This window comes from Oryctolagus cuniculus, chromosome 10 (genome assembly GCF_051225735.1).
Source record: "Oryctolagus cuniculus isolate XC-2025 breed Fujian yellow rabbit chromosome 10, ASM5122573v1, whole genome shotgun sequence".
Taxonomy (NCBI): Eukaryota; Metazoa; Chordata; class Mammalia; order Lagomorpha; family Leporidae; genus Oryctolagus; species Oryctolagus cuniculus.
The window spans coordinates 59,804,728-59,819,726 of NC_142876.1; the positions used below are offsets into that span (position 1 = coordinate 59,804,728).

Genomic DNA, 14,999 nt, shown 5'->3' on the forward strand with positions numbered 1-14,999 from the left:
AAATTTCTTCAGAAGGAACCAGCTAAACATTTTAATTTTTAGTTAGATTTTCTGAGTACTTGGTACTTGAAAAGGAAAATTAGAATGAGTGACAAATGTGAATGGTTATATGTGTTTGCTAATAGACTACTTCAAAATTTTACAGGAGCAGCGAATGAAAATTGATAGAGAATTTGCTTTGTGGCTAAAGGACTGTCATGAAAAGTATGACAAACAGATCAAATTTACACTTTTTAAAGGAATAATTACACGTCCTGATCTTCCTTCTAAAAAGCAAGGCCCCTGGGCAACATACTCAGCAATAGAGTGGGATGGAAAAATGTACAAAGCAGGACAGCTGGTATGTTTAACTTATTTTTAAAATTAATTTTATTAGAATTCAAAACTAATTTAGATGTATTAGAATTTAACAACAAAAATAATGCATGTATTGGCTGCTCAGGAGCCAGGAAAGAATGAAAAGGACAAATCAATATTAATTACCTAATTTATAGATTAAAACAAAAAGCTGTTTTTTGCCAAAGACTTAATTATCAAAGTTTTCATATGAAACTTGACTCACAGGGAGATTCTTCGCTATTTTTTTGTTTTTTAACATGTTGTGAAATAATATTTTAGCTTTTTCTGGGGGACCACCTGCTCTTGTGTTGAGCACTTGCCAACATAGTAAGTCAGTATATGTTTTGTCTGCATTGTGGAAGATGTGGAGATCTAGGACTTATGCTTTATTTTTTGGGATATTATATCTGGATATTGGGAGTAATATAAATATAAGTAGAAATAAGTAAGGGGATAAGCTCAATGAAGAGTGAGGGTGAATAGTGTGCTGTCGAAGGAGAGGAGAGAAATTTCTTACTCTGAATGGTGTTGAGGCGTGGGAGAAGAGACCTCACCGCCAAATACTTTGGGCAAGAAGTGGCATTTGCATGGGCCTTGTGAGAGGTGAAATCTCACATTAAAGATAATTAAATAGGTAGAAGGATATCTAGTCAATCCATTTATGTGAGGGACACATCAGGTATTTAAGGCAGTAGAATTGGGTGAGATCACCTAAAATAGTGACTGTAGTATTTAAAGACCCAAGGACTGAGCCTGAGAGTTTCCCTCTAGTTAAGGTTTAGAATGAGGAGGAGGACCTGGCAAAGGAGACTGAAAGGGATAAGCTAGTGAAGTTGAAGCAAAGTAGGAAAATATGGTATCTTTGAAGCCAAACAAAGAGTTAAAAGGAGGAGGAAGTGTCACCTTTGTGAAATGCTTTGTGGTGGTTGTGTCAAATGCTTTCTAGAAGATAGCTGAGCATGTTTTAAGTGCATGGAGCTGTTAAGGGTTTGGTTATACTGCAACATTGTGTGTATGGAGAACAGTTTTTCAGAAATAAGGCTGGAGTGGTAGATTAGATCTAAACTATTGAAGTCATTATTGGGAATCTTGAAATGGACCAGGTTTTTCAAACCAATTAGGAAAATGAAATACAAGCAAATTTTGAGCTAATGTATTTGAAAAGGAATGTTAATTTGTGAAAGATTATGACACTGTTATATCCTTATGACACTGTTCATTGAAAGCAAGATTTTATGGGGAAAATAGTTGTAGATACTTTGGCCATTTATAATAATTAAGTTTAAACACATGTTATTTATGACATATTTATATGAAGAAGCCACTTTACAAAAATTTGTTAAAAAATAAGTGAAAAACTTCACAGATGTGATTTTACTGGAAGATCTTTCATTAGTTTCCTAGTGATAGTTGTAAAAAGATTTTTCTTCTGTAACATAATCCTATAAAATAATTATTAATCCTGTCAAAATATTAATACTGCTGCCTTTTTAAAAAAAACTATTAGGTCAAGACAATCAAGACACTCCCCCTCTTTTATGGAAGTATAGTAAGATTTTTTCTTTATGGTGATCATGATGGAGAAGTATACGCTACGGGAGGAGAAGTTCAAATAGCAATGGTAAGACAGCACGTTTGGAAAGTTCTTTTTGAAAGTCTATTGGTACCACTTATCTTTGCATAAGGGATGAAATAAAGATAACTGTATTTTATTTTACTTGTGTTTGATATTTCCATTGAGTCAAGTGAACTTCTCATGTGAATTTTTATGTGTCATATTTGGTATTTTTAACAGTCTAGGCATCTGTATGCCCAGTGTTTTATGAATGTACTAGGGTCCTTCAAAAAGTTTGTGGGGATGGGCATTTGGCCTAGTGTGATGACATCATTTGGGATGCCCACATTCCACATCAGAGTACCTATGTATCAAAGTTCTGATTTTGCTTCCAAAGTCCTGCTTCTTGCTAATGTGCACCCTGGAGGGCAGCAGATACTTAGTATTTAACTACTTAGGTCCCTGCCATCCACATGGGAGGCCTAGATTGAATTTTAGGCTTCCAGCTCCAGCCATTTCAGATATGTAAGGAATGAGCCAATAGATAGTTGCTCTCTGTCTGTCTACCTCTCAAGACAAAAGAAAGGCAAAAGCAAACTTTATAGAACACGAATTAAGAGATAAATTTCATTTTGGTATTTTTTTTAAATCCCTGCATAGTTTTTTCGTAAAATTAATTTTCCATGAACTTTTTGAAGTACATATATATATAGGTATATATATATAATTGCTAATTATCACAGTCATGTTATAGAATGTACATTTCTTCTAGGATTCCTCAGACTGGTAAATTTTGGAGGCAGAATGCTCTCTCAAGAATAAGTAGCTGCAAAATTAGTCGGATTTTTTTGTTTGTTTTTTCGACTACACCATGCTCTTATTAATTGAATGGTTGTGTCTTAGGACTATGAAATTTACATAAAAAGTAGAAACACTTCGGGTACTGTAAGAATAGTTACTATGATTTAATACTCAATTAGATAATGTACTGTATTTCTTTGAAAGAAATAGGTGTTTGTTTTTATTGAAGCTGAATTTAAATACTTTTCTTTAAAATATTATAAATTTATTTTATTTATTCAGGAGCCTCAGGCATTGTATGATGAAATAAAGACCGTGCCAATTGCAAAGCTGGATAGAACAGTTGCTGAGAAGACTGTTAAAAAGTATGTAGAAGATGAAATGGCAAGGTAAGTCACATTTTAAGATGCATGACAGGCTGGCGCCGCGGCTCAATAGGCTAATCCTCCACCTAGTGGCGCCGGCACACCGGGTTCTAGTCCCAGTCGGGGCGCCGGAATCTGTCCCGGTTGCCCCTCTTCCAGGCCAGCTCTCTGCTGTGGCCTGGGAAGGCAGTGGAGGATGGCCCAAGTGCTTGGGCCCTGCACCCACATGGGACACCAGGAGAAGCACCTGCTTATGCCTTTGGATCAGCACGGTGCGCCGGCCGCAGCGCACCAGCCATGGTGGCCATTGGAGGGTGAACCAATGGCAAAAGGAAGACCTTTCTGTCTCTCTCTCTCTCTCACTATCCACTCTGCCTGTAAAAAAAAAAAAAAGATGCGTGACAAAAAATGAAAAACTTAAAGAGGAATTGTAGTGCTTTTAAGTTTTTGGTTTTTTTATTATTATTGTTATTATTTATTAGTTTTAGCATGATTTGATGGAAAGGACACGGGCAGGGAAACCAAATCCTGACTGAGGAGTCTTGCGGAGGAAACAGGGCAAACAACCCCATGAGCGGTGTGCTCACATCAGGGACGCCGTCTACTCTTCTGACAGTGTATTTGTATAGTTTTAAATGCTTTGAGATGAACTTCTTGATACTACAAAAAGTTGAAAGGGATAGTTATAAAAGTGGAATCTCTTTAGATTTGTAGAGAAAGAAGGGAAATATATATATATATTTTTAAAGATTTACTTATTAGAGGAGAGGCAGAGAGAGAGAGATCTTCCATCCAATGGTTCACTCCCCAATTGACCGCAACAGCTGGAGCTGCGCTGATCCGAAGCCAGGAGCCAGGAGCTTCCTCTGGGTCTTCCACATAGTCTTCCAGGCCATAGCAGAGAGCTGGATCAGAAAAGGAGCAGCCAGGACTAGAACCGGCGCCCATATGGGATGCTGGCGCTTCAGGTCAGGGCTTTAACCTGCTGTACCACAGTGCTGGCCCCAAGAAGGGAAATCTTACACCTAAAGTGTTACTCTTAGAAGAGATGGTATGGTTAAGGCGTTAAAAAAAAAAGAAAGTGGTTAAGTCTACAACTAGAAGAAAATCATAAAACCATCTGAGAGTTAAAGATTTGTAAAATAAAAATGAAGTAGAAAACAAAACTCTATTTTTGGTTCTTCTGCTTATAATACTGTGATTTTGATTGTTACTGAATTCTTCTATTCTTAAAGTTCATCCTATATACCAAAGGTTAACTTATACTAGTACTATAGGCAGAATTTCTGGGTCTTGATATAAAAGAAGTTTTATCTTTATTTTTCAGTAACCATAGCAATGGTGGAGGAATAAAATATCTAGATTAGTTTTATAGAATTCCAGATTTAGGTTTTTAAGATGTATCAGCAGTAACATTATAAGTTTATAATAATGTATCTTTCTGACTAAGACCACAATTAACATGGTTTGTAAATATCAATATACTCATTTCCTAATAGGCTTCCTGATAGATTGTCAGTAACATGGCCTGAAGGTGATGAATTGTTGCCTAATGAGATTAGGCCTGCTGGAACCCCCATTGGTATGTTTGGCTTATTATTTTTTTAATGGCAAAATAGTGCTTTACTTTTGTCTTTTGTTTCTGATGGATAAAAGATGATGAAAAGTTAAAAATGCAATATGAAGACTTGACATATTCAGCAGATTCTTTAGATGTAATTAAGACATTCTTTGCTTTAATTTTGGACTTATAGGTGCATTAAGAATTGAAATACTGAATAAAAAAGGGGAAGCAATGCAAAAGCTTCCAGGAACAAGTCATGGAGGGTCAAAGAAACTCCTGGTTGAACTCAAAGTTATATTACACAGTAAGTAAACAAACGAATTTGGATCATTTAATATTTTTAAGGATACAGTGCATACTTAAGTGTCTTCATATAATTACTAATGAACTAGCAACCCGATCAACACAATGAATTTGATTAATTTAGGAACTTGGGGTGCTGATAGTTCCTTTTCTGGGTGGCTATTTTTCTAGCCTTTTTCTCCTTTATTTTATCTGAAATTTTCCTGTGTACATGACTGTGGGCTAAAGTGAAGATATGGTAGATATATTTAGATAATCATTAAGGGCCTTTCCTTAGCAAAAAATACTGGTTCTGTGAACCAGTGGGCCAGAAGCCTGTTCTCTCTGAAGAAGGGAAAAGAGCTCAGTATTTCAGCTCATCTTTTAGTTTTCTAAGCTTAGGCACCTTTTCGCTAACTTTCATGTCCATTGTTTTTTGTCTTGAGTGCTTAGAGTATTTCTTCTCTCTCTCTCTTTCTCTCTCTCTTTTTTTTTTTTTTTTTTTTTTTTTTTTTTTTTTTTTTTTTTTTTTTTTTTTAGATTTATCTATTTATTTGAGAGGCAGAGGCAGAGAGAAAGAGAGGTCTTCCATCTGCTGGTTCACTCCCCAGGTGGCCACAATGGCCGGAGCAAGGCAGGAGCCAGGAGCTTCTTCCGGGTCTCCCACGCAGGTACAGGGGCCCACTTCTGCTTTTCCAGGCCATGGCAGAGAGCCAAAACAGCAGTGGAGCAGCTGGACTTGAACTAGCACCCATATGGGATGCTGGCACTGCAGGTGGCAGCTTTACAACACTACACAACCAAACTGGCCCCAGATATAAGAAATTTTTTTAAAAAATTTATTTATGGGGCTGGCTCTGTGTCACAGCAAGTTAATGCCCTGGCCTGAAGTGCCGGCATCCCATATAGGCACCGGTTTTAGTCCCAGCTGCTCCTCTTCCGATCCATCTCTCTGCTATGGCCTGGGAAAGCAGTAGAAGATGGCCCTAGTCCTTGGGCCCCTGCCCTGACGTGGGAGACCCAGAAGAAGCTCCTGGCTCCTGGCTTTGGATCGGCACAGCTCTGCCCGTTGAGGCCATCTAGGGAGTGAACCAGTGGATGAACGACCTCTCTCTGTTTCTACCTCTCTCTGTGTTTCTGTCTTTGAAATACATAAATTTAATCTTTAAATATTTATTTATTTATTTGTTTGAAAGGAGAGTTACAAAGCAGAGAGAGAGAGAAAGAGAGGTCTTTCATCTGGTTCACTCCCCAGGCAGCTTTACCTGCTATGCCACAGCACTTGCCTCTAAAATGTTTTCTTTAAAAAAAAAAAAAAGATTTGTTTATTTGAAAGGCAGAATTAGAGAGAGAGAGAGAGAGAGAGAGAGAGAAAGATCAATTTTCTTTCCTCTGGTTTGATCCCATGTTGCTGCAACAGTGTGATCTGGGCCAGTCTTAATTCAGGAGCCAAGAGCTTCATCTGGATCTCCCATGTTGGTGTAGGGACCCAAGGACTTAGGCTGTGTTCTGCTGCTTTTCCAGGCCATTAGCAGGGAGCTGGATCGAAGTGGAGCATCTGGGTTTCAATCCAGTGGCCACATGGGATGTCACCATCGCAGGAGGCAGCATTACCTGCCATATACAGCCTTGGCTCCTTAAAATATTTTCTTATAATTTGAATAATCTGTTCTATCACTGAATGTTTATATGGGTTATAGATTTTGACACTATTTTATTCAATATGTGTTTATTTCCAACATTTAAAAAAACTAATAATACTGCACATGTTTATTGCATAAATGACCTACTTGGCCTCTTCAGTTTTATTTACAATTTGACCATTTGTCATTTTACTAATATACTCTCTTTTGACTTTGTAACACCACAGTGTATACTTATTTCTCGTTCTCTCTTTCTCTGTTTCTGTCTTTGTCTCTGTCTCTCTTTCAGTTTGAAACTGTACATTTATTATCTTTTGGTTCTGGAGGTCAGACATCCAATACAAGTTTCACTGAGCTAAAATCTGAGTCAACTGAAGTACGTTGCCTCTGCATATGCTAGGACGCTTGTTTTTTCAACCTTTCAGAAGTCACTCTTAGTCTTTAACTTGTAGCCTTTCCTCCTCCTTCTTTTTAGTTGAGAGGCATAGAGACATTTCTCATCCACTGGTTCACTCCTCTAACACAATGTCCATTGCTAGGCTACACTGAAGCCAGTAGCCAAGAACATAGTCCAGGTCTCTCTCTGTAACTCTGTCTTTCAAATAAATAAAAGAAGTAGAGACAGAGAGAGAGGTCTTCCATCTGCTGGTGCACTCCCCAGATGGCTGCAACGGCTGGAGCTGCGCCGATCCGAAGCCAGGAGCTTCTTCCGGGTCTCCCAAGTGGGTGCAAGGGCCCACGGACTTGGGCCATCTTCCACTGCTTTCCCAGGCCATAGCAGAGAGCTGGATTGGAAGAGGAGCAGCTGGGACTCGAACTAGCGCCCATATGGGATGCCGACACTGCAGGGACAGAGGTCCAAGCACTTGGGCCATCTTCTGCTATCCCAGGCCATAGCTGAGAGCTGGATTGGAAGAGGAGCAGCCATGATTAGAACCGGCACCCACTGCGCCACAGTGCCCACCCCATAAAATAAATCTTTTAAAAAAAAATCTTAAAAAAAAAAAAAAAAAAACTCCAACAAGGCACTTTGTTACAAGGTTCCTGATATAGCAGTTATGTCAGAACCTTCAAAACACAAGGGCTGTTAAAACTAGAGTACCGTAAAAGAAACTTCTGCAGTTTCAGTCTCTTGTCGGCCCAATCCTGAGAAGCAAGGCAAAGCATCTTTCCTGCAAATGCAATGTGTCTCCAGTATTTCCATCTAGTTGAACTTGCAGAGATGGGTGCCCAAGACAGATCATGAATCTATATACCACCTTGGCTCTGTCTCCCTTAGTTATACCTGAAGAGTTTAATACCCATCCAAGTCCAAAGGTGGAAGAACATATACACTGGTATGATAATGGGCAGGAGCGGCTGTAGAAGCTGAAGCTGGTGGTGCTGGTACAGCCCTGTGGGAAGTTTTCTTCCACAGAGGCCGAGTAGAAAAGACCTGCTACTTTGTTTTAAAATGAATATGGTATTTAGAACATTTAGTTGTTGTGGTTTTTAAAAATTATGATCTAGTTCTGCTCTGTTTCTTCTTGCTCCTTATCTTGATTATCTTGATGGGTCATCCTTGCTGCCTGTGGTAGCATATTAGGAATCCCATCAATGACTGGATAGGTTTTTCCCAGCTCTTTATTAATTCATTTGTTGAAGCTTCATATCTGAGCAGCTTCTGGCTTTATATTCTTTCACCTTTAGTGGCTTAGGATACTAGCCATCTCTCTACAAGACTTTTTACATGATCTGGCCTTTTTTTGTCTTCAACTTCATCTCATCCTCACTTAACGTATTTCTAACCACAGTTGATGGCTTTTGGTTCTCATTCAAGCCAGGTTTTCCAATCCTGGACAACGTTTTGTTATTTCTTGTGTCTCTAGGTCAGGGGTGGCAGACTATTTGTAAAGGATCAGGTAGCAAATATTTAGGTTTCGGGGGCATATGTGGTTTGTCTCAACTGCATAAGTGCCATTAGAATGAAAGTAGCCAAGGACAGTACAATTGAATTTCCCATCTCAATGCTGTAGAAGGTTGAAACCCCATGAAAGAAGGCATTGGTTCAGGTTTTTTCTAGTGCTTTGCATACAGGAGACAATTTTTGAAAATGTAAGAATTATTTTGAAAAGTAAGAATTTTTTTGAAATCAGCAAATTGCTTTGTTTTTCTAGAGAACATCTCATAGTGATGTACTGTCTAGTTTCCATGATAGATTCATAGTTGTACCCTTTAAAAATGTGTTCCTTCATATTTTTGAGAGAGAGAGAACTCCCACCCACTGGCTCATTCCCAACTGTGAGTTTTCAAAGCAGATTTTAAATAAGTTGTATCAAGATCTTGAAACATTTCTTGGAAGAATTTTGAAAGGACATGAATTATGGCTTTATCATCCTAAAGACAAAGCACAATCCAAACAATGGCTACCAACAGATGGAAGTGGACTGCTCAAGGCAAAAGCCATGGCAACAGGATTTTGGGATGCTTAAGACATTTTACATGTTAACTTTTTATTCTAGAAAGCCAAAGAACATCTGCTTATTAAGAACTTTATGAGAAAGTTATCCAAACCTTGAATTATAAAACACCTCTGAAAACTTTCCAGTGAGTCCTTCTCCACATGACAGTGCTCCTGTGCTTACCCTACTCCACTTAAAAAACAAGGACAATTTTGCAAGAATTTCAATGGGAAAGCATTATGCATCTTGCCGTCTTGATTTGAATTCTTCTGACTTCTTTCTTTTTGTTTTCTAAGAAAACTTAAATCCATTTGTGTTCTATTTAATGATGTTAAAAGGGGACTGCATTGACATGATTAAATTCCTAGGACCCTCTGTTTTTCATGGATGGGCTTAAAATGGCTGGTGACTGGTATCACTTACAAAAGTGTCTTGAATTCGATGAGGCTTAAGTTGAGAAATAAAGTTTACGTTTTCATTTTTATCTTTTAATTCCATTTGCCCACACATCTTTTGAATCTCTCATGTGTTCCTTGCTTTTTTACTTTAACAGTAGATCTTAAAGATTACTGTCATTAAACTATGCTATTTTAGTTTTGAAGAAAACCTTTAAGGAAAGTTTTTTTTTTTTTTTTAAGATTTGTTTTTATTTATTTCAAAGAGTTACAGAGAGAGGTAGAGACAGAGAAGAGAGAGAGAGAGGTCTTAGATATGCTGGTTCACTCGCCAAATGGCTGAAACTGAGCTGATCTGAAGCCAGGAGCTTCTTCTGGGCCTCCCACATGGGTGCAGGGGCCCAAGGACTTGGGCCATCTTCCACTGCTTTTCCTGGCACATTAGCAGGGAGCTAGATCAGAAGTGGAGCAGCTAGGATTCTAACTGGCGCCCATATGGGATGCTGGCCCTGCAGGCTGGGGCCTTAACCTGAGCATTAGCTTTGTTCCACTCTGCTCCCAATTCCAGCTTCCTGCTAATGTGCACCCTGGGAAGCAGTAGGTGATGGCTCAAGTAGTTGGTTTTTGCTGACCACGTGGGAGATGCTGATTGAGTTCCTGACTCGTAGGTTTAGCCTGGCCTAACCCTGGCTATTGCACGCATTTGGGGAGTGAACTAACAATGAGATCTATCTATTGTCTGTGTGCCTTTCCAATAAATGAATAGAAAAAAAAAATTTAAGTACATCTGGGACTGTCATGGTATAGTGCTAGTCAGCATCCATTTCAAAGTGCCTGTTCGAGTCCTGACTGGTCCTCTTCTGATCTGGCTTCCTACTAATGCACCTGGGAAGGCAATGGAGGATGGCCCATTTACTTGGGGCACTGTCACCCAGGTAAGAGACCTGGATCGAGTCCAGATCTGGTTGTTGTGGCCATTTGAGGAGTAAATCAGTGTATGGAAGATCTCTGTCTTTCTCCCTCTCTCTGTTGCTCTGCCTTTCAAATAAGTAAGTAAATCTTTAAGAAATAATAAAAAATATATCTGCTCATAAATAAAAAAACTTGAAATAAGGAGATTTTACTGTGAGTAAACATTAATTTCGGCTATTTACTTGAATAGGATAGCATTACATTTTTGGAGCGTCAAAATAACTTAAATTATATAGCAAATAAAGATATTGTATTGATATATCAATGTGACATTTCATATTTCTGATTTATGCTTGGTTTCTCAAGGCAGTATTATTTCTTTTTCCATCTTATTAAGCTTCAAGTGGAAATAAGGAAATCATTTCACACATAAGTCAACATGGAGGAAAATGGCCTTACTGGTTTAAAAAAATGGGTGAGTTATCATTCTGAATATTTAAAAGATATATCAGTATTATGTTGACTTGGTTTTTAATTTCTTCTTAATTTATCTAGAAAATATTCAAAAGTTGGGGAATTACACATTGAAATTACAAGTTGTATTGAATGAAAGTAATGCAGATACTTACGCAGGAAGACCACTTCCATCTAAAGCAATTAAATTTTCTGTGAAAGGTAAGCAGACCACTAATACCCAATTATATGTGCTGAAAGTTACATTTTAAAGAAAAAAAAATTCAGTAAAGGATATTTGAACAATTGGGTAACATTTTGATTTTTAAATGGCTTTATAAGTCTACAAGATAATCGTCTTTTTTTACTTGGAAGTTGTTCTGTTTCACCTTCTATTGTGGCTGGTTAAGTCTAAAGTTGTCCTGATCTCTGATTCTTTACATAATCCTAGATGTTTTGGGAATCTTTTATGCCTTGTTTCTAAAATTTTAACTGCTTTGGTTTGGGTCAGTTTTCATCCAGTTGTTATGAACTTCATTATCCCTTTCAGTCTGGAAACTCCTGTTTTCTTTTCTAGTAATTTTTCTTCAGGTACTTTGATTTCCTACTCTATTTAATCTCTTTCTAAAACATCTAAGTTTTGAATCTCTTGACTGGTGTGCTGATTTTCTTTTTTCTATCTTCTGCCTCTTGGTTCTATTTCTCTATTTTGAGATTTGCTTAACTTGATGTTATGCACTTTCTATTGAGTTTTCCTTTTCAGCTACCATGGTTTTGTTGTTGTTTTAGTTTCATTGTTATTCTCTTTTGTAAACATTTTCTTCCTCCTTCATGGATTTAGTATCTTTTTGAATTTTCTGATGTCAATAATAGTGGGGGGATGGGGATTTTTAAAGCTTGTTTTCTTACCTTTTTCCTATTTTCTCTGAGTCTCTCATATTAGATGCTCTCTTATATGACTAATGATTTATTCACATTTAAGAAATAGGACACTAGAGAATGTGTATTCCATTGAGGGAAATTATGCTGTGAGAGTTTTTCAGTCTTTACTCTGGCAATTCAGATACCCCCAAGCGAAGACTTCTAGTCTCTTGCTAAGAGGGTAAATATCTGGGTTCTATCATTTTGGGACCCAAACTGGGAAGACTGTTGTTGGAGAGTCATATTTAGAATATAATCATTCACTTATTTTCAGTAAGCTATACTATTTTTGGAGTGCTGTGACCCTCATTTCCTTACAACCCCTTTCTTTCAGCACTTGATTGGTCTACCACTAAGGGATGGGGAATCTGGGAATTCTTTATTTTTTTTAAGATTTATTTATTTATTTGAAAGTCAGCTACACAGAGAAAGGAGAGGGAGAGAGAGAGAGAGAGAGAGAGAGAGAGAGAGAGGGGAGAGAGGAGAGAGGAGAGAGAGAGGTCTTCTCTCCGATGGTTCACTCTACAATTGACTGCAACGTCAGGAGCTAGGCCGATCCGAAGCCAGGAGCCAGGAGCCTCTTCCGGGTCTCCCACGTGGGTGCAGGGGCCCAAGAACTTGGGCCATCTTCTTCTGCTTTCCCAAGCCACAGCAGTGGAACAGCCGGGAGTAGAATGGCACCCATATGGGCTGCCGGCACTTCAGGCCAGGGTGTTAACCTGCTGCACCACAGCGCCGGCCCCTGGGAATTCTTTCTTGGAGTTTTGTAAATCCTCCAGTTTTTTTGTTGTTTTTGTTGATGTTTGAGGATTTTATGTTCTTGGATCTTTCCAGTAAGTCAGTTGTAGCTTTCAAATGCAATTAGTATTGTCTTTTTCTCGTTTATTGTTTATGTAGATTTAGATCTCTGAAAGAAATCTGTATTTAGTGTCACAATGAGGGGATTTTGGGGAAGAACTGATTTAAGTGCTTTTGATCACTGTGCCTAGAAGTACTACCATTAAACTTTTTTTGCTTAGTTTTTAATTTAGGGGGAGATTGTGGGACATATTTAATAGTATAGATGTGCTATAGTTTAATATAGTCTAATTTCTTTTGTATTAATGGATATGTTCTTGACCTCTAATGAATTTTCTGACCAATTAATTTATTTTTACTTTTGTTTTTGTTAAAGAGGGTAAGCCAGAAAAATTTTCCTTTGGTCTTCTGGATCATCCTTTTCGTGTTGGAGTTCCATTCAATATTCCTCTGGAATTTCAGGATGAATTTGGTCATACTAGTCAACTAGTAACTGATATTCAGCCAGTTCTTGAAGCAAGGTAATTTGAAGGGTCAAGTTTTGTTTGTCTTTTCATATTTGCTAAACAGTTACTGTTTTATAAGCTGAAATGATTTGTGTGTGGATGTTGACTTTATTATAGTTGAAAATGTGAAGTGAGGGCCGGTGCCGTGGCTCACTAGGCTAATCCTCCGCCTGCGGCGCTGGCACCCCAGGTTCTAGTCCCAGTTGGAGCGCCGGATTCTGTCCCGGTTGCTCCTCTTCCAGTCTAGCTCTCTGCTATGGCCCAGGAGGGCAGTGGAGGATGGTCCAAGTGCTTGGGCCCTGCACCCACATGGGAGACCAGGAGGAAGCACCTGGCTCCTGGCTTCGGGCTGCACCGGCCGTAGCAGCCATTAGGGGAGTGAACCAAAGGAAGGAAGGCCTTTCTTTCTGTCTCTCCTCACTGTCAATAACTCTCTGTCTGTCTCTCTCACTGTCTAACTCTGCCTGTCAAGAAAAAAAAAATGAAAATGTGTAGTGAGTTTTATGATATCTGGGAGATTTATTTACTTTAGGCTGTCTTCACTGCCAGGTCATGTGTAGATTGTTTCATTGAAGTTCATCTTTTGACTAAATTTACTGTTGACAATTAGATATATATTTCCTTTTTTTTTAAAGATCTATTTGAGAGGCAGAGTTATAGTGAGAGAGAAGCAGAGAAGCAGAGACAGAGAGGTCTTCCATCCACTGGTTCACTTCCCAAATGGCTGCAATGGCTGGAGCTGGGCCTATCCGAAGTTAGGAGCCAGGAGCTTCCTCCAGATGTCCCACGAGGGTGCAGGGACCCAAGCACTTGGGCCGTCTCCCATGTGGGTGGTAGTGACATAATTACTTGAGCCACTTCTCAGGGTCTGCATTAGCAAGGAGCTGGAATCAGGTGCAGGAGTCAGAAATTGGAGCCAGGTGCTCCAATTTGGAATGCAAACAGTTTAACTGCTCTACTAGCCATTTGCTCCTAGACTAATTGTTTTTATGCATGTAGACTTGTCATTCTGAGATCTGTCTCAGCCTTATTTACCCAGAACTTTGTTTTTCTTCTGTGTTGGAGAGGAAAACATGAAACTATATCAAGTGCAGAAAACCTTTCTAGAAAGATAGAAAACAATTTTTTTTATTAAATAAGCATGTGATCACAGGTAATCAGCTAAGGAGATTTGTAGGGACAGAAGGAAATCTTTGCCGGCACTGTGGCTCACTAGGCTAATCCTCTGTCTGCGGCGCTGGCACCCCAAGTTCTAGGCCCAGTAGGGGCACTGGATTCTGTCTCGGTTACTCCTCTTCCAGTCTAGCTCTCTGCTGTGGCCTGGGAGTGCAGTGGAGGATGGCCCAAGTGCTTGGGCCCTGCACCCACATGGGAAACCAGGAGAAAGCACCCAGCTCCTGGCTTCAGATTGGTGCTGCACGCCTGTCGCAGCGTGCTGGCTGTAGTGGCCACTTGGGGGGTGAACCAACGGAAATAGGAAGACCCTTCTGTTTCTGTCTCTGTCTCTCTCTCTCTCTCTAACTCTGTCAAAAAATAGAAGGAAATCTTAATCTTCTTTATAGGTAAATGATACAACCCATTATATTCATGCTTTCAAGGTATAATTGCTAAACTTACAGGATTTTTATGACTGGAGTAGGGTTGGCAAGTTGGAATCAGCTGACAGTTGAAGTTAGTCCCATATTCTTTCAGGAAACTGGGAGGTGTAGGATGTTATCTTCTTTAATTACATTGCAAAGAAATGGTTCTTGTTCCTTTAGTTGTACAACCATTACGAGGCTTATTTTATTTAGCATCTGACCTTTCTGGGATCTCCAGGTTTAAAAAAAAAAAAAAACAAAAAAGCTCTGTGACCCTCATCTTGTTGAAGCACATACTTCAATAGTTTTCTAAGAAAACGGTATGTGTGAGATAAAATTTTTTGTTGTGAACCTATGTGTATTCTATCTTACTACTTGAGTGATTGAACTTTGAGACAATTTTTTTTATATACTTATTTATTTAAAAAGAGAGAGAAAGGAGGA

General features: G+C 38.9%; 1 protein-coding gene across 7 annotated transcripts in view; it reads left to right on the plus strand.

The window, feature by feature from the left end:
* Positions 1-14,999, plus strand: part of SMCHD1 (structural maintenance of chromosomes flexible hinge domain containing 1) — a 165,415-nt gene that overhangs the window by 63,859 nt on the left and 86,557 nt on the right. For all 7 annotated transcript variants that reach the window (XM_051851359.3, XM_051851361.3, XM_008261120.5 and 4 more), the window contains exons 13-20: positions 146-340; positions 1,847-1,960; positions 2,978-3,084; positions 4,560-4,642; positions 4,815-4,928; positions 10,695-10,772; positions 10,853-10,972; positions 12,846-12,990. In XM_051851359.3, coding sequence (XP_051707319.3) covers positions 146-340; positions 1,847-1,960; positions 2,978-3,084; positions 4,560-4,642; positions 4,815-4,928; positions 10,695-10,772; positions 10,853-10,972; positions 12,846-12,990 — 956 coding nt within the window. The remainder of the gene's footprint in view (positions 1-145; positions 341-1,846; positions 1,961-2,977; positions 3,085-4,559; positions 4,643-4,814; positions 4,929-10,694; positions 10,773-10,852; positions 10,973-12,845; positions 12,991-14,999) is intronic.